Source organism: Crinia signifera, chromosome 11 (assembly GCF_055691185.1).
Source record: "Crinia signifera chromosome 11, ASM5569118v1, whole genome shotgun sequence".
In the NCBI taxonomy this organism is placed as follows: Eukaryota; Metazoa; Chordata; class Amphibia; order Anura; family Myobatrachidae; genus Crinia; species Crinia signifera.
In genome coordinates, this window is record NC_139227.1 from 48085077 (window position 1) to 48112168 (window position 27092).

At 45.5% G+C, this 27092-nt stretch overlaps 1 protein-coding gene and 1 non-coding gene across 2 annotated transcripts in view; one reads left to right on the plus strand and one right to left on the minus strand.

Moving 5' to 3' along the window:
* Positions 1 to 443: 443 nt before the first annotated feature.
* Positions 444 to 633, minus strand: LOC146046481 (U2 spliceosomal RNA). Its single transcript, XR_014465902.1, has one exon. It is a non-coding gene; the product is annotated as a U2 spliceosomal RNA (small nuclear RNA).
* A 4203-nt stretch (positions 634 to 4836) lies between these two features.
* The window catches only part of SLC7A10 (solute carrier family 7 member 10), a 45992-nt gene continuing 23736 nt past the window's right edge, over positions 4837 to 27092 (plus strand). The window contains 2 exon segments of the mRNA XM_083164775.1: positions 4837 to 5219; positions 23109 to 23313. Coding sequence (XP_083020901.1) covers positions 5048 to 5219; positions 23109 to 23313 — 377 coding nt within the window. The 5' untranslated portion in view covers positions 4837 to 5047.

Below are 27092 nucleotides of genomic sequence, written 5' to 3' on the forward strand. Positions count from 1 at the left end.
CCGAGTTTCCCCGGGGGCACAGTGCAGCCTCGGGCTCCAGGCAGCCGACCAATCAGCGTCCGACCAAGTTTTTCTCCGTCTCACCAGCAGGCATTTTCCAGCCCCCGGCATGGGAATGGGTACTCCACTGGGCTTTTCGAAAGACTCCCTTAGGGGCTGCACCCCCCTCGGAAGAGCAATCTACTCAGTCCCAGTGTTTCTCCGCTCCCAGGGTTAAGATACTAGGCTGAGCTTTTCACTGTGCCCAGGATGGGGGCCAGCCCCAACCTGGACCAATCTACTCGGTCTCAGCTTTTCTCCGCTCCCTGGGAATGGATACTAGACTGAGCCTTTCGCTGCTCATCCTTCGGGGGCTACAAACCCCGTCAGGAGAGTCAAACTACTAGGCCCAGTGTTTCTCCCCCCCTCTTACCAGTGGATTTACGGAAACAACACCTCCTACCAAAGGCAGAGGTGAAGATACTCAGTGAGACTTTTCACCACTCCCAGGCAAAAAAGAGGGGTCCCACACCCTCCGCCCATCAGAGCAGCTACTTAGTCCAACCTTTCTCTATTCTCTGCCAGAGGCCAGTCCATACCCACTGATAAGAACAGATACTACACTTGATCTTAGCCAAAAGGCCGAGAAGCGATACATGTACTATAGTAGACCCAAATGTCAGAAATCAATTCAAGGAGAGATCTACAGCACCCTGAAATTGGAGATTGCCATGGCCACGCCCACATAACCTACTGCTATATCAACTAGACTTTCCAAAATGGAAAATTGTACAGAAATAGCCGAAGCCATGTCACCTAGTGTTCATTCTAGCACTCGCCATATTTGAAAACCCATGCAGTTCCTCTTCCCTGCCTGAGGTGTCGCTGTCTGCTGTAGTGCTTGTAGCACAGTGTGGTCAGCACTGATATGCAAACTAGACTTGTGCTAGAACCACCACAGCAGACAGCGACACCCAATGCAGGGAAGAGGAACTGCATGGGCTTTCAAATATGGCGGGTGCTAGAATGAACACTATCACCATACTGTATATCCAGGGAGAGATAGAAGAAATGCTAAACTTTCCAGTTGGTAATGTGATCTACAGATGGAGCCGGGCTCCCTCTTGCTGGCGAATCGACAGACTGTCTCCGCTGGCGATCCGCCAGCAGCCCGGCGTCCATCTGACTGAGACGTGCGTGCGTCTCACGCACGTCTCAGTTTCCAGGCGGCGGGGCGACGGGAACCCTGTCCGTCTCCGCTTCAGGGAGATGGACAGGGTTAGGGGAGGCGGTAGGGGGAGGCATTGGGGACCCCGGGGGAATCGCCGTCGGAAGTGGACGCGCGCATCTCGTGTGCGCGCGTCCCCTTTCGCAGAGCATATGGCGGCTGGCGGGGGATGGCGGCTGGCGATTCTGCCGCCATCCCCTGCAAAGACAACGCCGGCTCCATCTGTATGCAAGCATTGGGACTCGCCCCGACATCGCACATGAAGTGAGTCGGGCAAGCCAGTTTGTGATAGATCCTGGGAGACAACAGTGGATAGCAAGTGAAGACGACATGTTGAGAAAAGGACTGTCGACATACTTGCAAAATACATTGTTAAAGACTTGAATGTGTTTAATGTTAATTTGTTTTCACTGTTTATTTCTCTTAACCCATGTTTTTCAGTTACAGGTATGACTACATTGAAATGTCATGTTCTTTTATATGTAACCAGACAGCTTAGAGCGAGGGGGAGTGTTGGAGAGGTGCGCTCTGCGCCTGTCTCCTATGGCCAGCAGCAGCATCAGCCTCCATGGCTGTGTCCCCTTGCGCTCCCCATCCTGGTGTAGGTGGTCCCAGCCCGCCCCGTAGCAGCATCTGGCTTGGAGAGGGAGGGAGGGGGAACCGCTGGCACAACACAAAGGAAAGCTCTAAACGCAAGAGCTGTCCTTTGCTATAATCGCATATGTTAGTACATATGGGATAATTATCTATGCGGTAGCCGGCAATGTGTGGTGGAGAGGGGTGGCAAATCTTAGTGCAAATCTTAGTGCATCCCGCTCCTACACTGTGTAGACCGCAGGTTTCCAAACTAGGAAAAAGGGTTTTGTGGGGGGGTGACCAGTCGCACAGAAATTATCCAAAATTTATTTCAGAATGGCCCCCTAATGCACATGGGTGATTATTTTATCATATATTGGAAAGGGGTGTGCTACCACTGGACATGGAAATGTTACAAAGAAAAAAGGAGAAAGAATGTCTCGGTGTGGTGCACCTTATAGCTAACAGATAAAATATAACTTTTAATTATAGATTATTAAAAGGCTGCGAAATATAAAAACAAAAAGTACATAAATGACACGGACAGTGCAATTAAAAAGGAAATAATCCTCACACCGTGAGGCTCCCAGAGTCTGTGTCCCTTTTTTTTAATAAGAATTCAATGTAGTGCTTTGATACATATATTGCAGTGTTGTATGTTTAGAACCACAAGTAACAAAAGTGTTTATACATTGCAACAGTATCCAGATGTCCCACAATTAGAGGAGAATTCTCCTATCAATTCAGTGAGGCCAATAAATATACTGGACAGTCTGGTATTACTGTCTCGGTGCCCGACAGCTCCTATATGTGTAGGCAGTAAGGTAGCCGTCTACATAGGGCGCATAAACGGCATGTGTATGCCCCGTCCTCCCTATGGCTGTAGGAACAGCGCGTGGGGTAGGGTCGGCGGTTAGCAGCAGCCGCGGCTAACTGTGGTGGAGTGACAGCGGTATTGTGTAGCCGCTTCACTCCTAGTAAGCCGTCTGCCTGCAAGTGATCACCGCGTCCTCCCTATGGCTGTGGGAACAGCGCGTGGGGTAGGGTCGGCGGTTAGCAGCAGCCACGGCTACCTGTGATGGAGTGACAGCGGTATTGTGTAGCCGCTTCACTCCTTAGTAAGCCGTCTGCCTGCAGGTGATCACCGCGCGGTGTTCAGTATGAGACATCGCGTCTCAGGCTAACAGGGAGAGCCGGCACCGGGAACGCAACACTAAGCTAATACAGATCAAAATTCACATATAACATTTCAAAGGGAGAGGGAAGGCTGGGAGCACACACCTCGTGTGTGCTCCCAGCCTTCCCTCTCCCTTTGAAATGTTATATGTGAATTTTGATCTGTATTAGCTTAGTGTTGCGTTCCCGGTGCCGGCTCTCCCTGTTAGCCTGAGACGCGGTGTCTCATACTGAACACCGCGCGGTGATCACCTGCAGGCAGACGGCTTACTAAGGAGTGAAGCGGCTACACAATACCGCTGTCACTCCATCACAGGTAGCCGTGGCTGCTGCTAACCGCCGACCCTACCCCACGCGCTGTTCCCACAGCCATAGGGAGGACGCGGTGATCACTTGCAGGCAGACGGCTTACTAGGAGTGAAGCGGCTACACAATACCGCTGTCACTCCACCACAGTTAGCCGCGGCTGCTGCTAACCGCCGACCCTACCCCACGCGCTGTTCCTACAGCCATAGGGAGGACGGGGCATACACATGCCGTTTATGCGCCCTATGTAGACGGCTACCTTACTGCCTACACATATAGGAGCTGTCGGGCACCGAGACAGTAATACCAGACTGTCCAGTATATTTATTGGCCTCACTGAATTGATAGGAGAATTCTCCTCTAATTGTGGGACATCTGGATACTGTTGCAATGTATAAACACTTTTGTTACTTGTGGTTCTAAACATACAACACTGCAATATATGTATCAAAGCACTACATTGAATTCTTATTATAAAAAAAAAAAAGGGACACAGACTCTGGGAGCCTCACGGTGTGAGGATTATTTCCTTTTTAATTGCACTGTCCGTGTCATTTATGTACTTTTTGTTTTTATATTTCGCAGCCTTTTAATAATCTATAATTAAAAGTTATATTTTATCTGTTAGCTATAAGGTGCACCACACCGAGACATTCTTTCTCCTTTTTTCTTTGTAAGGTTTCCAAACTATTTTGCGGTGGGAGTGACCCAGTCAGATAATAAAAATGATTACAGGACCCCAGCAAGATACCACAGAATTGTCGCCACATGCGTGTGGTCAGCATACGGCACATACATGGTTGCATTGTGGATTAGCCGCAGTGATTGGAGGAGCCTCTGAAGTACCCAACAATTCATCAGACTCCTCGGATCACTGGCTGAGAAATTAGAGAAGTCATCAGCTGCTTTCGGGTCAGGACCCACAGTTTGAGAACCACCGGTCTACATTGACAGTCAAGTGAACAGCACCGTATGGTCAACATCTATTATGTCGACAGGAACAAAAGGTCAACTGTGTTTAAGATCAACAGGTACAAAACAATGGTCTGTACAGTTTTTTTTTTTTTTTGGGGGGGGGGGGGGGGGGAGGGGGGTCTTGTTCCGTGACCACCATCAATATAATCATAGACCATTGCCGCAGGATCTGTGCCATGTATGTCCCAGTTTGACAATAAATAAGAGCAGCAATCACATATTAAAGCCTGATGACAATTATAAATTATCGACCAGTGGATGCAAACACTGTATAAATGGAGAGGTAGGCGACTGAAAGGCACCACTACCTGCACACTCCGTACAGAACAATAATGCAAGCTACTTTAGTAAGCGTTGCAGAATACTCACATGACGCTGGAAAAATTACAGCCTGCCAATATAAGGGAGATTAGCAAAGGATTTAAGAGCCACCCTGTGGTGCAGATAAATACTAAAGATCAGAAAATATTTGCATTTACTGCTGAAAGATTATAATCAACTTTCTTTAGAAAATGGGGAGGGGGGGGGGGGGAATGAGAGCGCTGTGTCTTTAAGAGCCCAGTGTGTGTGGACACCCCTCCTGCCCATGACTGTGTAGAGTGCACACTCTGGCTGTGGAAGGCAGCATGTGAAGGCGATTCTACGTAAGCCAGTCTGTGTGTGTGTGCTTGTGTGTGCCCGTGCGTGTGTGTGCTCTGCAGGTGCAGCAGAGAGAACAGGTACCTGGGGAAGACACAGGGTCCTGTCTGAGAAGAGCCCACACCAAGCAGCAGAGCTGGGCTGAAGGAAATCCAGGACGCTGGAGAAATGGCAGGAGAGAAGCCCATCAAAAACTCTAACAACAGCAGCGGTCCGGGGCATGGCCCAACAGCGCCCGCACCACACATACCCAGCGCCACGCCGGTACAGGACTCAGCCACAGAGAATGTCACTTTAAAGAAAGAAATTGGCCTAGTGAGCGCTTGTGCTATTATTATAGGTAAGAAAAAACATTTAAATTATTATTAATCGGTCATTTATACCAATGGTGAAAGTTCTACTTGGTTTATTTTGTGCACAGGTTCTCAAAATCGGTCCTCACAGAATCACATGCGAAATAATTAGCTCCACCTGTGGATCTTTTAAAATGTGTAAATGAGTAATAAATGCACCTGGAAAACGTGAACTGTGTGGGGTCCTGAGACCGAGTTTGAGAACCCCTGATTTAGTGTATGGCAATAGGAAGGCAACCTATAGCAAACTAGCTGTTGTGGCCCTGCAGGGCAGCCTGTTACCTGTACGTCCATAACAGCTGGAGTGGTCCAGGTTGCCAAACTGTATATAGAAGACACAGTGGGCTCTTTCACACATGCATGGAAAACATGCAGACAGTCTCTGTGCATCACAGACACATGTGAATGGGGTAACAGGCAGGTTCAGCACTGTCCAGGGCTGCCTACCCTCCCGCAATGGCCGCGAGGGTCCCGAAAATCGGGTTCCCCTCCCGCCCCCTCCGGAAAAGTGGGCAAACCTCCCGGTTTCTGGGGGACCCTCGCTCCCCCTCCCCTGACGCACCGTTTAAATGACCTTATCTACTTATCTCCGATGAGGGGGCAAAAGTGCCATAATCGCTTCATTATAGCCCCCTCTGCAGAGATGGGCAAATCGGGTCATTATCCAGCATGGGGGTGGGGCTTAATGATGTCACGCTGCCCGCTGCCTCCCCCCCCCCCAACCTCTTCTGAAAGTTTTCTAAATTAAAAAAGTCGGCAACCCTGACCCACACACGTGTGCAAGAGTTCCCGGGTTTGGAAGTTTGCTATCATAGGGGCATCTGTACTATAGCATACTTGTGATTGGTCCTTTATTCAAAGACTGATTCCGGTTGTACATGGTGTATCACGTGACCCAGTAAGACCTGGATTAGTGCCACAGCCTCCTGGGAAACACACATCTGCCATTGTCAGTAACCAGGACAGGTCACACAGCTGCCGGGATGTCACCACTTACCACACACTAATGCTCAGGGGTTAGGGCAGGAGAATGGTGAGTGTCCTGTACAGGTCTCTCCTCTCCTCTCCCCCCCCCCCCTAATCAGCTCCCACCTGTGATTTTTCAAGCCAAGCCTGTAACTTCACAGTTAGGAGCTGATTGACCGGTGATAACAACCAGACACTATGGGGCAGATGTATGAACCAGCGTTAAGTGCAAAAATGCACTTAACGCTGGTTAACTGGGGGGGATTACGATTTCCCTAATGTATCACTAGCGCACCTAATGTGCGCTAGTGACAGCCCGCCGAGTTACGCTCGGCGGGGCTGTCCCTGCAATCCCCCCAGGGATTAACGGCCGGGGCGATGTATTAACAGCCTTCAAGGTGTTAATTCACCCCAGCCTTGCCAGCTCAGGGCTAGCGTTGTCCTATCCCCCACTGTGGGGACAATGCTAGCCCTGCATCTGGCTTGGGCTGCGCTGGAGATCTCGCGGTTTTAGCGAGATCTCGCGCATGCCCAGAAAGCCGGCCAGGTGGGGGGACTGCGAGTGCGCATGTGCGGGGCGGCGAGGGAGCCGATAAGGAGAGCCGTTCACGCTGGGGATAACGGCTCTCCTTATCTGCTTAATGCATCTGCCTAAAACGTTTGCCCGCTTCTTCATGTTATGCTGGAGAAGCGGGACTCGTTATTCGCCAAACGTTATAGGCAGATTAATACATCTGCCCCTTTATCACTTCACCAAGCTTAATAAATGTGCCCCTGTGTCAGTAACCAGGACAGGTCACAGTGTCTGGGCTTGTTCATATATTGTGTTTTACATGTAGCTCCATACAAGTGGCCACAAGAAACCCCATAGCCATAGGGATTATTTTGCCTTATACCCAATGCAGGGAAAAGGCTGATGAGATTATATATATATATATATATATATATATATATATATATATATATATATATATATATATATATATATATATATAGATAGATAGATAGATAGATAGATAGATAGATAGATAGATAGATAGATAGATAGATGATTTATTTTTTACCTTTAAGAAAAACAGCTGTATAATGTGGGTCAGGTGCAATCAGGGAAATTGTAAGACTTTGCAGGGAGTCAGGGAGATCACTATTACTTTATGGAGTCTCCCGCAGAATGCAGGAGGGGAGAGGCGGCTATGAATTTGTCACAGGTGGGAGCAATATCAGACTCAGGGGCCCATTTAGGAATCGGAGATTCCTTTGGTACATTACAGTGATACTTAATATTTGAGGGATTTAGCCGCAAACATGGTTTGATAAAGGCGGCCCTATAACCTTCAATGTGGCAGGGCCCAGGTGCCTAAACATCGTTCTCCAATTGCACACTGCAGTATAATATACTAGCTTGTTATATAATAGAGGCTACCACTGCTCCTCAACACTATGGGGGATTCAAGTGTTGTACGCACCAGTGGCCCTTGTTGGCACCCAACGGAGAAATGCAATCAGTGCGCCGTTCAGTCACCGATATTACTATTAACTTGTTACTTAATGACAACAAAATAAAGAGTCCCTCAGTGATATAAGTGCATGAGGGCCTGATTCACGTTGATTCGCTGCTTAGCGAGTCATCTAACACCTCCGTATTAGCATAAGCATCCATTTGCACAAGAGCGTACTGGGGTCGACTAGTGAATGATTTTTCCCCGGTTCACAAATATGTCAGTCTTCTAGACCAATCTATATTTGCGGCGCACGGCTTTCTGCGTACCCATCAAATACGCCAGGGACCGATCGAACCTGAATCAGGCCTTGAGTTTGTGTGCTGATGTTTTGCAGAATCAGTCCTTAGTAATACAAATGTCCTATAGTAGTACTGGCAGCATAGCGCTATAGGCAGGGGGACAGTTACATTGGTCTGCACAGATTGAGGTCATCTCTTTTTAGTCTGTTTAATTACCTGTGGTTGAATGAATGCCGAAAGGGCCCTTAGTTGGCCGCTCATTAATAACTCATGGAGTCATTGCTGGTGGTGACCAGGTACCAGCCCCCTCTGTCTGCACCAGAATACAGATCTCTGGGGAACAATCAGCGGATGTGAACTCGAACATCACGTTCTGAGCTGCATTCTTCCAGCAGTATCACATAAATCTCAGGCTGGAGGCTTCGTTGGCAGAGCCTGAGACAATTGGTGTCGCTGTGCGTAGAACAGTCCTGCTGGCGATATCACCATCGTCCCCGACATTCCCAATAACTGCGGGGTTTACTATTTTTTTCTTATTAGTTATTTCCTTACTTTACATTCATATCCTCCAACTGAGTGAGAACGTGATCATCTGAACACAGTGTAATTACATTCTCATTAGGGCTGAAGAGGACATTTAAAAAAAAAAAAGTTACTGGTCCTAATCATTGTCGGGGTCCTAAGTATCCAACTCACCACAAGTAGCGCAAAATCACAGGAGCCACTCAACATTGCTCTGGTGCGGAGACTCCAAGGGGCCCATTTATCAAAGTATATTTGTTGTTATATCCCTGAAAACGGTTTAGATGCAAACATTAAATTCCCCCACACACGTATGAAGAACCGGCCGCATGCAGGTATCTCTGATATCCCTCCTTTGTCACAAGCAGCTGCATCCCTCCATAGGCCCAAATATTCTGGATACTGGTAGTCTATTGTAGCTTATGAGATACTCCCCGCGCTGCCAGCTGGGCAGAAGTTTCCCCCTAACTAGGGATGGGTAATCATATGATGTTTCATCGGATTTATGGTTCCAATGTTCGATGTTTAACCCTGCGATGTTGAGGATCTAATGTTTCCTCAACATCGCTACATTTATTCCCCAATGTTTTTCTCAATTTTCCAATGTTTTTTTTTCTTGTGTGTGTCACTGTGTGGTGCTGTCACTGCTTTCGGCAGCCAGCTCATTACTTTTTTTTGTATCATTTAAAGTAGTATAGTAACACACACTGGGCCAGATGCACTAAGCTTCAAAAGTGATAAAATGGAGAGTGATAAACCCGCAGCCAATCAGCTCCTACCTGACATGTCACAGACTGTTTAAAAAATGTCATGCAGGAGCTCTTGAAGCTTAGTGCATCTGGCCCTGTGTGTGGTGATGATACAGACTTCAGTTGAGAGAGGCGAAAAGAGAGAAAAAGATTAACTAAAGAGGATTGTTATCATTTCAAAAGTTTATTAGTGTATTATATGCTTAAATAGACAGTTTATTAAAACATATATAGAAACATCGGTTAACATTGGTTATCATCGGTTTTTGGAGTACCAATGTTTAAGTCTAAATGATGTTTTGTAACCAATGTTGAAAAACATAATTTAACTGATGTTTTCTTGAGATGTCCCATCCCGGAATCGGTACATCTGTCAGAATGAACTTAGGTCTACAGTCATTAGGTCGACCCCACTAGGTCGACCTGACTTAAGGTCGACATGGGCCAAGGTCGACATGACTTAAGGTTTGAATTTGCATAAAGGTCGACATGAGGAAGGTCGACTGGTCATAAGGTCGACATGGGTTTTTCACTGTTTTTTTTATCCGAATGTCGAATGTCGACACAGTCGACATGGACACAGTTGGCAGGTCGACCTAGTGGGGTCGACCTAATGACTGTAGACCTAAGTTCATTCTAATAGATGACCGCATCCCCCAATCCCTACCCCGAACCCTCTATAGAAAGGAGCCGCAGCAGCGCGGTCTGTCTAACTGTGAAAGCTCATGCGAACCGCGCATTGCAGCATGCCTGGTCCTCCAATAATCGTCAGGACTGTAGATTCGCAGCCCTGTAATCAGGGCTGAATTGGGCCCGGTGTTGAATAGTCCTAAATGTTTTGCAGACATTTGCATCAATAGTGTATGGGCGTCAACAGCAGTGTATACCCCTGGGCATAGCAATGTATTGGGGCCCCTACCGATCCTCCAGCGGTAGGGGTGGGAGAAGCTTTGATGTCCCGCGGGTGGTAGGGGGTATTATATCAACCGCTGAGCATGTAGGTCCTGGATCAGTAATTTCCACTAATTACCCCTTTACTGCACAGATGGTGGGAGATGGGGTGGGAGAAGGGGGCATTGGGCTGAATGAAGGGGCCCTGATGCATAACTTCCTGGGTGGTAGAGGATGTTTAATATGCAGAGGAGGGGTGCATAGTGGAGTGGGCTTATTATTCATAATTTTCTGGTGGGAGGACAGCTTGCTTGACTGTAGATATCTCCAGTTCCCGGAAACAAATTTCTTAGATTTTTATGGAATTAAAAACTAGAGAATCCCATCTATCAAATGGTATTGGGAACTAGGGGATCAGAGTTAAGGAGGCAGAGCAATCTACCAACGAGTATATAAAACTACATACCAGGTGTGTGGAGCTTTAGCAGTAACCAGCTGCTGGAAGGCTAATATCTCTGGTTGTGAGAACAGTAGAGACAAGCTACTACTGTCCATCAATGGGGGAGAGTCCCAGCTTTTTAAATGTACCCTCAGAAAAACCCTAAGCCAGACAGAACCTGAAATATCTGACTGGGAAGAGCAATTAACAGGCTTGGATGGGGACCACTGCTTTGAAGTCAGATATCTCCGGTTCTCAAGGGCCAATTTTTAAAATTCTTGTACCCATGAAAAGAGGGGACCCTCAGCTTCCAGTCTAGGGCCATTAGACTCATGGAGGGGGTTTCTGGGTACTCAGAAACCCCCCTGCGTGCGCTACTGCTCTAGGACTTTATGAATGGGCAATTCCAAGCAGTGGTCAGACAAACACATAAAATCATTATCATCATCCTCATCCTCATTAGAAGTTATATTATTAATTGTATTAGTATTATGGGGAATATCCAATTAGCTGTGACATGAGGATTACGGGTAAAGTTATCACACCTGTCGCGTTTCGCGGGTATGCGTGCTCCTGTTTATACCCATCCTATTAGATAATCTCTATAAAGGGGCGATGTGTTAACCAGTAAATGTGCAGGTGAAAATTGGGGAGATCAGCCTGTACCCCTAAAATGGCAAAGTCACATAGGATAACAGTATAGAAGTATATTAGAGGGTATAGTAAAACGATTGTAAGGATTAAGTGTGTTAGATAGCTGTAATATGCTTAAACCCACTGGGAAAAAAAATTAAGCCCAAGTTGTGTTTTTAATATAATTGTGCTCATAAAATTTGGGCTACATGAAAATAGGTCTAAGTATATATTTCGGTCAATGAAAGGTACCCTCAAAAACTTTGCAAAGACAGCCAATGATTCCCACCTGCAAGCCTAGAAACACTTGTCACCCCAATATACCTGTTCCATACTTACAGTATATCCCTCAACTCCATCACGGTTACACCCCAGAATGGACCGCTCATTATTAGCTAATTAAAAACAATTCAAAATGTCAAAGTATCCCGGATACTGCAAATGTACAGTTGGAGGTTTGGAGTACAGGCCCATACACACTAGGCGAATTTCAGCTGAAGCACCCTCAATTTTCTTACAGCATGAAAGCCACCCAGTGTGTACGGGGCAGCGATGGACGCTTCTGCGAGCTCCTGTATCATCGCTTGTCCGGCCTCTCATCTGCTGGTATTACCAGCAGATTAGCGCTGGAATGTTATTGAGAAAGGATGGTAGACTGGTTAGTGAGGATGCAGTGTAGTCAGGTTCCGTGATGTAGGGTACTGGAACAGACGTATCATGGGGTAAATTGTCGCAGGTCTCTTGCAGCTAAATCTCACTCCATGTCACAGATACACAGTAACAAGATGATATCACAAGTGCACAGCAGTGGCGGCCATCTTGGTAGGGGAATGAAGCCACATCCAATGCTGGCGACTGCGCACTAGCGCTCAGCTATTCAGTCCCTACATTACTTGCAGCAAAAACAGCCTCCATAGGTGTCTACGGAGGCCGTTAATCTGTCAGATCCAACAAGCACTGGGGTGTGAATAGAGTTGCCACCTCACTCCTCATCAATTCCAGGAGATTTTCACCCACAATTCTAAGTGGGTGTGGCCTCATAAAATGGGTGTGGCTTATTTAAAAAGTGGGCGTGGTGTCTGGAATACAATAATTAAAACAGCAAGATGCCAGAGAATTAACCCAGCTATTTAAAAGTTATTTAAAAGTGCCCTTATTAGAAAAGGTGATGATTACAGTGTGTGTGTGTATGTATATATATATATATATATATATATATATATATATATATATATATACATACATATACACACACACAAGCAAATATATATATATATATATATATATATATACATATATACATATATATACACACACACACACACACACACACACACACAAGCAAGAAAACTATCTCCTTAACTTTATTCACCTAATGGCTGGCTGTGAGTGGTGGCTGGGCAGGGCATCTGGCAGCGGCAGGAGGACCAGTGATATGCGCCCTCAGCAGAGAGGAGGGTGGCCAGCCTGCCGGAGCAGCAGCACGCAGGACGAAGACTCGCGAGATGATTACATCATCTCGCATACATTGGGCAGGCTGCGTAGGCAGGCGCAGCGGTACTGGGCTGGCAACTGGGGAGAGGGTAGGCTATGGAGGGATGGAGGCTTTTTTAGACACTCATATTCCACCAGAATCCCGGAATCCGGGAGACTGGAAAAGCCTCCTGGAGGGTTGCCACCGAAAATGGGAGAATCCTGGAAATCCGGGAGAGGTGGCTGCCCTAGGTGTGAATCATCTGAACATGGCCTCAGTTCATCTTACCAGAGAGACAGATTTTACCTCCTTAGCTCCCACTGACCAAAGGCCAAAGTCGCACATGTGCAGTACACGCGCTGACACAATAGGTCGACACAAAAATGTCACCATACACTAGGTTGACACTGACAAAAAGTCCACATGCACTCAGTCAACACTAACAAATTATCGGCCGGGGGGCACATATATTATAGCCACTAAATGGTCGACACAAGTTTCTAGCGTTTGTTACAATTTTTTAATTTTCCAACTTTTTAATGCTTTACCATCCACAGGGGCTCAGATTGGGAACAGCAAAGTTGGCAAAAGCATGGCGAGCAAAGTGAGCCATGTGAGGGGATGCGGTACACTTATACTGTGTCCATAAAGACCAAAAAACAGGGTATAGCAAACCCACACTAACAAGTGTAGAACATACAAACTCCACACAGTTAGGGCCATTGTACATTGACCTCGGCACTGGGAAGCAGAAATGCTAAGCATTGCACCGCACGTGCCGCCCATTATTACACACTGCGATTATTAGGGCTGAAACGTTCATTTAACGTAAAATTACATAAAAAAGCCTTTTATGCAGAATTACAACATCTACTTCAGGCTTTTTTCCTTTCACTTCAGTTTTGTAAAACAAAGCGGACGAGAGATTATAGAGGATCAAGTGTAAATGAAACTAGGGACTGGGGGACGTTGTAGTGGGACAGCAGCATATCCCGATTTACTACAGGAAGAATGTTAATTATGTCAGTGTGAAGCAGAACAATGCTCCTCACAGTGCTACAGTGCTGGCTACTAAATCTCATATAGGCCAAAGGTCTTCATATGCCATTTCTAAGCTGGACACTGCCCAGGAATATAGAGTGCCGTACTAGTTCCCGCACTCCTGTGTTCTGCGCCAGGCAGAGGTCAGCGGAAGCAGAGGACATATTTCTTATTGCACACTAGCAGCTTCTGCTGATTAAAGTGTACAAACAACTGAGGTGCAATGAACTAAACTGCTGGCTTTCCTTATTGACCCATAAAACAAGTGCAGACCATAGCAATGGATTAGGAAGTAATAAATGTCCTGTAAGGGCTGACTGAGTTGTGCACTATGCTGATATATATTTCTGCAAATGACCGATGTTTTATCGTCTGTGCATGTGTCTGTACAGAGAGGCAGTACAGGCTTGGACACAGGAATTGTGCATTATATGGGGGGTTCCTGGAGGGCGACTGGTAGAGCCAGCAGCCTTTTCCGACAAAACGGATCTGACTTTTTGTTTTGTTGGAAACTACAGCATTGAATAGGCGACGGCTGATATTTCCGCCAGCGGAAATAGCAGCCAGGATTGAATAACCCGCTATGGGAATAATTCAGCTAGCCCAGCAGAAGTGCAAAAATCCTAATCAGACTTCTGCGCACCCGCAGCTCATTTAGTGCCGAACGGAGATCACATCCCGGAAAGATGTGATCGCATTGTTTGCCAGAGCAGTAACATAACAGGCTCCAGGGAGGAATTATGGGGGCTGAACAATGGCAGTAAGGGGTTATATGGGCGGACCACCTGTGTATGGGATAGCTGCGCTGTGTCTGAAGCACACAGATGTTAGGGGTCTTTTTACTAAGCATTGGAAAAAGAAAGCACCAGCCAATCAGCTCCCACCATGTTACAGGCGGTGTTTGAAAAGTGACAGTTATGGGCTGGTGGTCTGTACTTTAACTCTCTCCAACTATCCTGATTGCAGTGGGACAGTCCCGCTAATTAGTCACTGTCCAGCTTCCTACCCGCTGGTCGCAGTGTCACGCGGACATGAAGGGGGGGGGGGGGTAGACAGTGATCAATGAATAGATGCCATGTGCACAGCATCTGTAAGTGCGAGAAGTGGAACAGTCGGCTGCTCACATCCCCCGCAAAATTACAAAACTGGAGGTTGCTGTCATAGGCCACACCCCTCCACACAAACCCATCCCCTACCCATCCATGGCTCTGCCCCTTTTTGGGACAGCCGCACCCCTGGTGCAGCAAATTCCAAATCTGTGAGCACTAAAGTGGGGAAGTACCTGTATGTATTATAGTTTCAATAGTCCATGCTAAATATCTATAATGAATGGACATTTCTCCCACGTCATTCCTCATCACCCATAACAGCAATATGTATATAATTTAAATATTAAAGTTTTTTTTATTGTAGTTTTAAACTTATATATATATAATATGGTATATAATATGGCAAAAGGCTGCGAGCCTCCAATCAATAGCTGGAAAATATCCCCAAGACTTTTATTTTCTTCCGCACGATGCTTTATGTAACTCCTCTTTGCTGTAATGCCATTTTGTACATTTGCGCAGTGCAATGCGTTCACACTTACCCTGCGCACTATATTTCCTGGCGCAGGCACCATACTGAGTACAGATGGCTGGCAGGCCTGTGTGGAAATCACACATGAATCCTGGGGCGGACGTGTGTGATACACATAATGTTACACTAATGATGTCAGTTGCTGTGCACGCTACCTGCCATATATGGCATCATGCAGCGCAGCCCTGAAGGACGAGTGACCATCAGATTCGATAAAGTTGTACACCGCATAATCCGCTTATTGCTCCTAATCCCAGGAAAAGTCCTTTAGGAATGTCAGACTTACGGCACACCGCAATTGTTCATGTTGTTACATGCCGAAGTCAGGGTCTCGGAGAACCGCATTCTACAATATATACACACACACTGGGTCAGAGCTTATATCATCAATACTGCTAATCTCTCAGAAAACTGCTGATGCATTCATTGCCTTTGCAAGGGGCTCTGGACAATACTAGAGAGATTAGTTACCTAGGTCAGGTGCTGAACGTCAAGCCCTTATAAGTGCCACCCAAATGATTACAGGACTTCATGGTTCCATACTTAGGTGGCGTATAATAAGGAGATTGAGTTACTATATATATAATGCCTGCAAAGATTCCGTCAGCAGAAAAATTGGTTCAACTTACTAAAAATGTTGGAAGTGCCTCATTCATTAGGTTATTTTCCAGTTCCAACCCTTTACTCTATGGGAGTAATTCAGACTTGACCGCTGCTGAACGAATGTGACAGCGAACAGGCAGACACTGCCCCGCTATTGTGAAATCCCGCCTTACAAATTAATGTGCTCGCTGTGTGAAGAATTTGCAGCCAATCGAAAATTACCAATATCCTTTGTTATATGCCCACCATCTATTCTCTCTGGCCCCTCCACAGAGCAAAAGCTAGCCCAGTTTACCCACGCTTAGTTACAGCCCTGGTTTATTGCCTTATATTTGTACCAGTTTCCTTTACTGAGGCAGAACATTGCTGCACAATTACCTAAAGGCCTAAGTCAGGCAGCATAGATGGTGTAACCGTGTAACGGTAAGCATTCCCACCTCACAGCACTGAGGTCATGAGTTCTATTCCCACCATGGCCCTAACTGTGTGGAGTTTGTATATTCTCCCCCTGCTTGCATGGGTTTCCTCCGGGTACTCGCATATGCTGTCCCTTGCGATGTGGCCACAGTGCTGAACTTTCGGGTCTGAGACCCGGGAGTCCATCTTCGCATGCGCAGAGCACCGGAGCCAGCTGCAGGGCATGCTGGGAGGGATCCGTGACGGATCCCTCACACAGAGCTGTGGTAAGAAGCCCATAGGCTTCTCCAGGGGATCGCCAGCTTTTGCTGGCGATTCCCTCCACAGCGCTGACACTGCGGAGGGGGGTTAGAGAATACAGAAACCCGATAACAGGGTTTTTACCGCATTTCTGGTTTAGAGAATCCCGTCCATTATCTGTACGCTATATAAGAAACTGGTAATAATAATGTCTGTTTTGTATAAAAAAAAAATATCCGGGAATGGTATTACCAGCCATTTTAAATTATATGAGTCATTGTATTTTAATAGGAGATAACAGAGAGCAATAGCTTGTGATCCATTGCATAGAACAGACTGAGATCTGTATCACTACGAGAGCTGTTATTTGCTCTTTTATATATATATATATATATATATATATATATATATATATATATATATATATATATATATATATATATATATATATGTCATGTGGTATTTATCAACATGTGTTTATAAAGCACCATCATATTTAACTGGAGTTTTCAGATTATTGGTCTTTATCCCTTTGAGTGCCAACATTGCTGTGAGCGATCCTCAAAATATCTGATAAAAAGTTGCCAGCGCCACTCACAGCGACTGTTCAATTCATTGTAGTTTAGTTAAATATTGCAGCCAAAAGCACGAGCGATGCTGGCATTTTTTGCAGATACTTTGAGGCTCGCTCACAGCAATGTCGGCACTCAAAGGGTTAAGAGGACTTTTGTTTTTTTTCTAGAACAAGTTACCAGCTATGTAAGAGGTGTAAATGTCATTTATGAATTGCTGCTATTTTGCCCCTAGCGCCGGAGGCCCACATGCGCTTGTCGGACGTTATGGAGTTAAATGGCCGGTAAAACGTTTCCTGGTCCTGGCTGACTTCCCCCTAAGACAAGTGTGAATGTCTGGCTGTAATTGTGCATGCCAAGCAGGGAGCACTTCGGAAAAGAGAGACATAACTTCTCAAGGTGGTTGCCCTGGGGAAAGAGAAGGCACTGAACGTGGCAGGGGTGTTCGCTTGACCCCGTGCCACGGAGCTAAAAGGCTTTTGCTAGATAATAAAGAGGTTCTGCTAAGTACCAATGAGATTTCCTTCCAGCCAGGAACCTCAGAGCAGATTACACAATCCAGCTGCAATGGGAGATAGCCGCCTTTGTTCCGTGTGCGGTGGAAACAGTTTGACAAATTCACGTTGTGCCTGTGTGTACAAGCTGGCCTTTCCGTGTAAGTCATTTGCATGGGTAATGTTCTAGCAACAGAATGTGCCCATTCTGGGGTGTTGTCCCCCCTCCGCCATCTGACAGGGTTTGCAGGCCCCTTGTTTCCAGTGTATCTAGCTAGTGTTGACTCATTAGACAACATCGCCGACACTTGATCAGAGGAAATTGTGGAGTTTAAAGCGAGATTTTTCTGCATGCAAAGCAGCCGCTGCCTGAATACAGTCACACTCAGTGTACATAGAAGCCTCACTGACACCACCAACACCATTAAAGGGGCAGGGGGATCCTCCTGTGGGGTGTGGCATAGCGGCCCAACAGTCGGGATTCCAACGGTCAATATACCGACATCGGAATCCCAACTGCTGGTACACTGACATGGGGTGAGCGCATCAAAGCCCCTTGTGCTGCGCTTGCCACAGGTTCTGTTCTCCCTATATGGGGGGTTGTGGACCCCACAAGGGAGAATAGCCCCTGTTAGTCAAGGTCCCAACAGTTAGGCATTTGAACAGTCAGGATTCCGATGTTGGTATACTGACTGGTGGGAGGACATTCGGCACCCCTCATGTGGCCCTCAATCTTCAATGAAAATTAGAAAAGGGTATGGGTAAAATCCGGAATCGGATAAGACACCGGAATGCCGGACTGGACATCAAACTCTGCATTCCGGAGCTTGTAGTATCCGGTGCGGGGGTGTCCTGTCCGGGGGTGCTCCATCTGATGAGGCTGCTCTCGCACCTGTCACCTGGGAGAGGAGAGGGGGGAGAATACAGCCTCACCGCATGGTCCGGGGGTGTAATAAAAACTGGAACGTTCCAGACCACACGGGGAGGCTGTAATCACCCCTTCCCCATGTCCCTGGTGTGAGCAATCACAGGCATCCCCCCGGACAAGACACCCCCCGCATGGGACACCCCTCGGACCAGACACTATAAGCTCCGGAATGCAGAGTTTGATGTCTGGTCCGGCATTCCGGTGTCTTATCCGGGTCCGGTTTTTACTTAGTCCCATTAGAAAATTAATAAATACACACACACACACGTAAACCATAAAAAGAGTAACGGCGACTTAATTGCAAAATTATTGTAAACCCCCATTTGCGCTATTTATGCATAACTGCAGTCACTGTGTATAGTGCATCACACTTACTTTCCTCCAGCTGGTCATGGGTAAGGCACAGGTACCAGGGGGTCCCCTGAATAATCAAAGAGTTTAATTACGGTTGCATTGTGGGAGTGGACTACAGGTGTCAGTGCAGTAGTGATGGGTAGTTCGTGAATGATTAGATCAAAATGAACTAATCTTCAAAGTGAACTAAATCGTTCAGATCACTGCTCTGGGATAGTGATGGGAAATCTAGTTCGTTTTGGTGACTAGTTCATTATGATCTAGTTCACCCAAAAGATTAGATCAGAAGATTAGTTCATCTAGCTCATTTAGTTCATTATTCCAGCACTGACTCAGAGACTGAGAGGAGTGAATGGATCTAGATGAACTAGACTAGATTATGACACACAGAGCAGGCATTGTAATACCAGCTCATTGTAGGAGTTATAGTCTTGTTAGAGTGATCATATACTGTATGTTTAATAAATCAGATTATTTTCTAGTTTAGAAAAGCAATAAGTTATACAGCACCCTTCTAGTGACATGCTTATTGTTTAGCTCTGCAATATTAATCCCATTGTGGTTATTATTTTACATTCCATAATATGCAAGTAAAATACCCAAATTCAGAGTAATTTAATAAGTCAATTTTTTTGTCTGCTTTTAAAATACAGTAATTAGAAAAACACAAGTCCCCTTGCCCCAATGTAACTGACCTTAGAGAGATAAAGTAGAGACTTTGCAAAGTAACCAGTTGCTGATTGGTTGCTAGGGGCAACTGCTCCACTGTATGCATCATGAAGGTTCATACATATCCATCTCTGACTGTAATGTGGAGTAAACAGAGCTACTACAGTATACTGTATAACAAGCAGCAGCCAGCACTGTGTCTGTGGCTGCATACACACAACACATGTGCCTGAGCACAGCAGTGCCACACATGGTAGCTCACAGGTACTGTACAGTCTCATTATGGTGTATAGTCAGAGATTAGTTCAGGGATCTGTATGATCAGTGAACTAATTGAACTACTGAACTATTTGTAGGACTCATGAGTCATCAGGACAATGTAGTTCATTTGGATCCGCAGAGTCCAGACCATGTGTGAGCTCAGCACTGCCATCTTTGGCAGCTAACATGTACTGCCTCCTGTGTATTGCATGATGAGAGCTGATAACATGGCTGCTGCAGAAGCTCCTACACAGATCCCAGCAGAAGATTTAGCACAGCAGTATGCTCAGGACGCAGTACCAGAAGCAGCAGCAAGTGTTTGGACATCTGAACTAATCATATAATGATAGCATCACATAAAGGTGAGCAGCATGAGCACACATTCTCACTCACAGACACACCACACAACTTTGGCTAGGCAGTGCATACTTTTATTTTATTAGATCTGTATTTGCTGGGCTTTGTTGTACTTTTAACTTTAGATTCAGGAAGTAAAGATCCAGTAAATGAGCCTTGGAGCTGCTGGGCTCTGTCTGTCTGTGTGTTACAATTCCCACTTGCTTTACTTCCTGGTGAACTAAATGAACTAATCTTTCCCAGAGTGCAGCGCAGAAAGAATTGGGTGCCAGGCCATCTCATAAAACAGCATAGTCATTTATGTAACATATAGCAGGGATATAGCAGGGATAACTTCTGAACACTCTCCTCCAGCACAAAGCATAATGGTTATATCAGGTCACGTATCACGCCAACTCCTCCAGCACATTAATCGTATCGGTTACATCATGGCACCTCCTCCAGCACATCAATTAATTGCAGCGGCATAAATAGCAGCAGTTCATACCAGGGCATCCTGGGACCAGTAGTGCTACACATCACAGGTTACTGTCTCTCTCATACATAACAAGGACTCTTATCAATGGGGGGATACTCAGCATGCCTCATGGCTTTGACCACTCACCCAGATACGTCCTCTCCTGAGTCTCACACCTGGCACTTTTCTAGGGCACCTCTACAGGTGGGCATCACCCTCTTACTGGACTCAGTACTGCTGCTCTCACACTGTGATCTGGCAGCACTCCCCACATGTGCTGTGAGGGGCTGCATTCTCCTCATGTTACTCTGCAGAAAAGCACCCACATGTGCTGCTGCTCTCTACATAGAAGGGGTGCAACTCATGACTGCTGTTTCCAGAGCTGGGGACCATGGAATGACTAGCTGAAGATGCATCCTTCTCCTAGCTTTTCCTCCTAACTTGTCCTGAATCTGGACTGAGTACTTTCAAATAGTGATGGGTAGTTCGTGAATGATTAGATCAAAATGATCTAATCTTCAAAGTGAACTAAATCGTTCAGATCACTGCTCTGGAAAAGATTAGTTCATTTAGTTCACCAGGAAGTAAAGCAAGTGGGAGGTGTAACACAGACAGACAGAGCCCAGCAGCTCCATAAGGCTCATTTACTGCATCTTTACTTCCTGTATCTAAAGTTAAAAGTACAACAAAGCCCAGCAAATACAGATCTAATAAAATAAAAATATGCACTGCCTAGCCAAAGTTGTGTGGTGTGTCTGTGAGGGAGAATGTGTGCTCATGCTGCTCACCTTTATGTGATGCTATCATTATATGATTAGTTCAGATGTCCAAACACTTGCTGCTGCTGCTGGTACTGGTACTGGTACTGGGTCCTGAGCATACTGCTGTGCTAAATCTTCTGCTGGGACCTGTGTAGGTGCATCTCTGCAGCAGCCATGTTATTCAGCTCTCATGCAATACACAGGAGGCAGTACATGGTAGCTGCCAAAGATGGCAGTGCTGAGCTCAGACATGGTCTGGACTCTGCGGATCCAAATGAACTACATTGTCCTGATGACTCATGAGTCCTGCAAATAGTTCAGTAGTTCAATGAGTTCACTGATCATACAGATCCCTGAACTAATCTCTGACTATACACCATAATGAGACTGTGCAGTACCTGTGAGCTACCATGTGTGGCACTGCTGTGCTCAGGCACATGTATTGTGTGTATGCAGCCACAGACACAGTGCTGGCTGCTGCATGTTATACAGTATACTGTAGTAGCTCTGTTTACTCCACATTACAGTCAGAGATGGATATGTATGAACCTTCATGATGCATACAGTGGAGCAGTTGCCCCTAGCAACCAATCAGCAACTGGTTACTTTGCAAAGTCTCTACTTTATCTCTTTCTAAGGTCAGTTACATTGGGGCAAGGGGACATGTTTTTTTCGAATTACTGTATTTTAAAAGCAGAAAAAAATTGACTTATTAAATTACTCAGAATTTGGGTATTTTACTTGCATATTATGGAATGTAAAATAATAACCACAATGGGATTAATATTGAAGAGCTAAACAATAAACATGTCACTAGAAGAGTGCTGCATATAACTTATTGCTTTTCTAAACTAGAAAATCTGATTTATTAAACATACAGTATATGATCACTCTAACAAGACTATAACTCCTACAATGATCTAGTATTACAATGCCTGCTCTGTGTGTCATAAACTAATCTAGTTCATCTAGATCCATGCACTCCTCTCAGTCTCTGAGTCAGTGCTGGAATAATGAACTAAATGAACTAGATGAACTAATCTTCTGATCTAATCTTTTGGGTGAACTAGATCATAATGAACTAGTCACCAAAACGAACTAGATTTCCCATCACTACTTTCAAACTTTCACTTCCTGTCTTCCCCCTCTGCAGGAGGCTTGCATGTGACCACTACCTGATCTCCAAACTTCTCCCAATCAGTGCACAGGAAATAGCCCTAGCTATGCATGATAAAACTAAATAGTATTAATTCTTGCAGTACCAGGGTATTACATTATCATCTATAACAGATATGCCCAGTGTCTTTTGTTAAAAATATTTTCTTTTTTAAAGATATATTTATTTTATAACATGAGTATAAAAGAAAAAATATATTTATCAAATCCATTCTATAAATATATACCAAGCTGCTGATCTGTTGCTATTAGAAACGTCTCCAAATGTCCCCTTTAGAATGTTTGATACATCTCCAGCTAAGAATCATAAGTATGTTTATAAACTCAATCAAGGGAAGAGATAAAAAGGGCCAGATGTATTGAGCTTCAAAAAAGTAATAAAGTGGAGAGTGATAAACCACCAGCCAATCAGCTCCTGTCATTTTCCAAGCCCAGCCTGTAACATGTCAGTTAGGAGCTGATTGGCTGGCTGTTGAAGATTGATACATCTGGCCCACAGTGTTACAAAGTTGGGAAACCTTGTACCTGACCATCTGTGTGTCTGTTGCAGGTAACATTATAGGTTCCGGTATCTTCATTTCCCCGAAGGGCGTCCTGGAACACAGCGGGTCTGTGGGGTTGGCGTTAATTATCTGGGTTCTCGGTGGTGGTGTCGCTGCCCTCGGGTCTATGTGCTATGCAGAACTTGGAGTCGCGATTCCTAAATCAGGAGGTGATTATTCATATGTCACTGAGATATTTGGTGGGTTAACAGGGTAAGTACTAGATCAATGACTGTATTAACTTGTTACCATATTTGTATAATGTATTTATGTCCCCCCAAAGATCCATACCAGTTGGGAGGAATGTATTAAAAATCACAACAAAAGACTTCACAGCAGAGATGTTGTAACCCATAGCAACCAATTATCAGCTATTATTTTTCTAAACAGTGATAGAAATAGTAGCTAGAACGTTATTGGTGGATATGGGTTACAACGCTACTCTAAACACCAATTTCTCTTGAGGTCACACGATGTGGTCCTTTAGCATTTAATCTTGTGACCTTTTGACTGCCCACCTTCCCATTGGCTACCTAATGCTTAGGTCTACCTTCCAATCCGGTTAACTTTAGCTATGTCAAACTATTTCATGTGTCAACATAAGCTATGTTGACCAGTAGTCTACCCAATGCATGTCCCGTCCCAGAATACAGACATATTATATTATATAGATAGATGAACAGCATTGTGTTGCATATTCTGGGCATACAAACATACATTCTATACTACCATAAGAAATATTGTGCAGACATTTTCAGAAATATGGCAGCGTGAAGGAATATCCAAATGACTCATGCAATTCTTCTAAAGAGCAGTTCATTTCCTTCTACAAGATTTTACATTATAAACACACAAGTAGGGCGCAAATCAGCATCAGCTGGGAAGTAAAACAGGGATTATATATTCATGTCAGTTTCTGAGTTTATTGGTTTTATCAGGAAATATTGTCTATGTACAGTATATTTATATATGAATACAGTTGGATACTAATCCACATCCAACTAACGCACAATTCTGTGAGGAGTTTCCTTGTCTTATAAGTGATTGCTGAATATTTTATGGCTACAGAATTCTAATCAGTATACTGTAATACATAAATGTGACTGTAATACTTCCATCATATACAGCAGAGCAACACTGCAGTCATACGGAGGCAATGCTGTGTAATAGTACATATATAATAGTGACGGGCCGTCACACACATGTGGGTATAGGGGAGGCTGCGCTGTGTAATAGCACATATATAATAGTGACGGGCCGTCACACACATGTCGGTATAGGGGAGGCTGCGCTGTGTAATAGTACATATATAATAATGACGGGCCGTCACACACATGTGGGTATAGGGGAGGCTGCGCTGTGTAATAGTACATATATAATAGTGACGGGCCGTCACACACATGTCGGTATAGGGGAGGCTGAGCTGTGTAATAGCACATATATATAATAGTGACGGGCCGTCACACACATGTGGGTATAGGGGAGGCTGCGCTGTGTAATAGCACATATATAATAGTGACGGGCTGTCACACACATGTGGGTATAGGGGAGGCTGCGCTGTGTAATAGCACATATATAATAGTGACGGGCTGTCACACACATGTGGGTATAGGGGAGGCTGCGCTGTGTAATAGCACATATATAATAGTGACGGGCTGTCACACACATGTGGGTATAGGGGAGGCTGCGCTGTGTAATAGCACATATATAATAGTGACGGGCTGTCACACACATGTGGGTATAGGGGAGGCTGCGCTGTGTAATAGCACATATATAATAGTGACGGGCTGTCACACACATGTGGGTATAGGGGAGGCTGCGCTGTGTAATAGCACATATATAATAGTGACGGGCTGTCACACACATGTCGGTATAGGGGAGGCTGCGCTGTGTAATAGCACATATATAATAGTGACGGGCCGTCACACACATGTGGGTATAGGGGAGGCTGAGCTGTCCCTGTCCTTGGTGCTGATAATAACTCTATAATATATACTGCTGCTCATAGGAATCACAGCACAGGCAGACAGATCACCCCTTGTACTATTCACAGTAACTTCCCCAGCAAGTCATGCACAGCAACAACTTCAATAATATAATACAGATTTTGTTAATATTATTGCTCTTAATGGTTCCTAGAGCTTACATAGAAATATTGAGTTGGACAGCAGATAAGAAGTGAGCGACCACTGCTAGCGAGCAGTGATGAATCACCCCCAGTGTGTCAGCAAGACAGTGCTATACAGGGTAGGGTGCTACAGTGACCCACAATGGGGTAGGTATAGTGCAGCAGGTATAACACCAAGGCGATGGCGGAAGCAGCAGCTGTCACCGCGAAGTATGGGGATAGAAACACTTTGCAATGCACTGATGCAATGGGATAGGTCGACCATATTTTGGTCAAGATGTATTGGTTTGACCACTGAAGACTGACAGAGCTTAGCTGGACAGGGTGGGTAGTGGGTAACGAGTTACCAACTGGTGTAAGGGGCTTAGGTGGACACCTGAAATAGGAAGACATAGCTAAGGTTGGCAGTGTCAGAAGGTCTACACAAGCCCAGCATTAGATTAGTCTAACTAAAATCCAGGTATTCAAATCCCGGCAATTTGGGCCAAATCCCAGTATCCTTATCTCGGGATTAGCCACCCTACCGACTATGTCAATATTCGGGACAAAAAAGGGTACTTGTTTCCTAGCACGGCCACAATCGCGGGCATCGGGTGTAATTTTTAGTGGTCTGCGACGCGACTGACGCGATGCCCCCGATTTTCCCATTGAAATGCATTGAAAAAAGTCAAAATCGCGTCGGTCGCGGCTAAAAAAGGCTTAAATGGTCCAGACGCAATGCCCCCGATTTCCCATAGGAAACAATGTTAAATGCCTCAATTTCACCAAATTATCATAGGGAACAATGGTAAATGGGCCAGAAACCCCCAAAAACACCCCTGAACAGTGAAATGTCCCCACAAAAGTAGTTTACGCCACCCCACGATCAACGCTAACCCGAAGCGTGGCGAGCGCAGCGAGCCCGCGAGGGGCGGCGGTACGCGTCCTCCGACCTTTTCATACCCCCACTATCCACGTCGGCGTGGAGTTGAGAATAGAATAGTGTGGCGAGCGCAGCGAGCCCGAAACGTGGCGAGCGCAGCGAGCCCCGCAAGGGGATGCGGATACCTTCACAGGTAAACGCGTCCCTTCGCGGGCTTCACAGGTATCCGCGTCCGCTCGCCACGATTTTTTAGTGCATGCGATGGCCGCAATGCCCCCGATTTTTACTCACGATGCCCACGATCATGATCGTTGTGGCCGTGCTAGGAAACAAGTACCCAAAAAATAAGCAGAAAAACCCATGTCAACCTTTTGACTGTCGACCTAATGCTTAAGTTGACCGTCCAACCTTAGCCATGTCAACATATTTCAAACGTCAACCTGAGCCCTGTCGCCCTTTAGTAGTCGACACAATGCATGTCGACCTAAATTGGGTCAACCCAACGGCCCATACCTGATAGAATGCAGTCCCCATGACAATCACAAAGCCCTTCACCAAAACGTTTTTTAAATTAGCCGCTAAATATGAGGAAAAGTCCCTTACAGACAAATATTAAATAATGAAGGAATTATGTATCCAGACAGACAATCATCTAAGCTGCAGCTTTCTAGTGTGTCAATGTACAAACAGCGATATATCCAGAGCAGTCCACTGGTGTGGACTCTGAGCATCCCACAACTGCAAACAAAAATAATGGGAAGGCCGCGCTAATATAAGTGTGCACCAGGCCTGAGACTAAATACCATAACATAGATCTAATCAAACAACTATTTATTTAAATACAAATGGCTGATGCATTTCATCTACATATGAACCATGAAATCACAGCGGATATGGGATCAGAGACTGATGATTAGAGACTGATGATTAGTGTCGCTGCCTGTCAGATTGGTGTAACACTGGCCATTTATTCCGCAACTCTCATAGGCAATATGATAAATG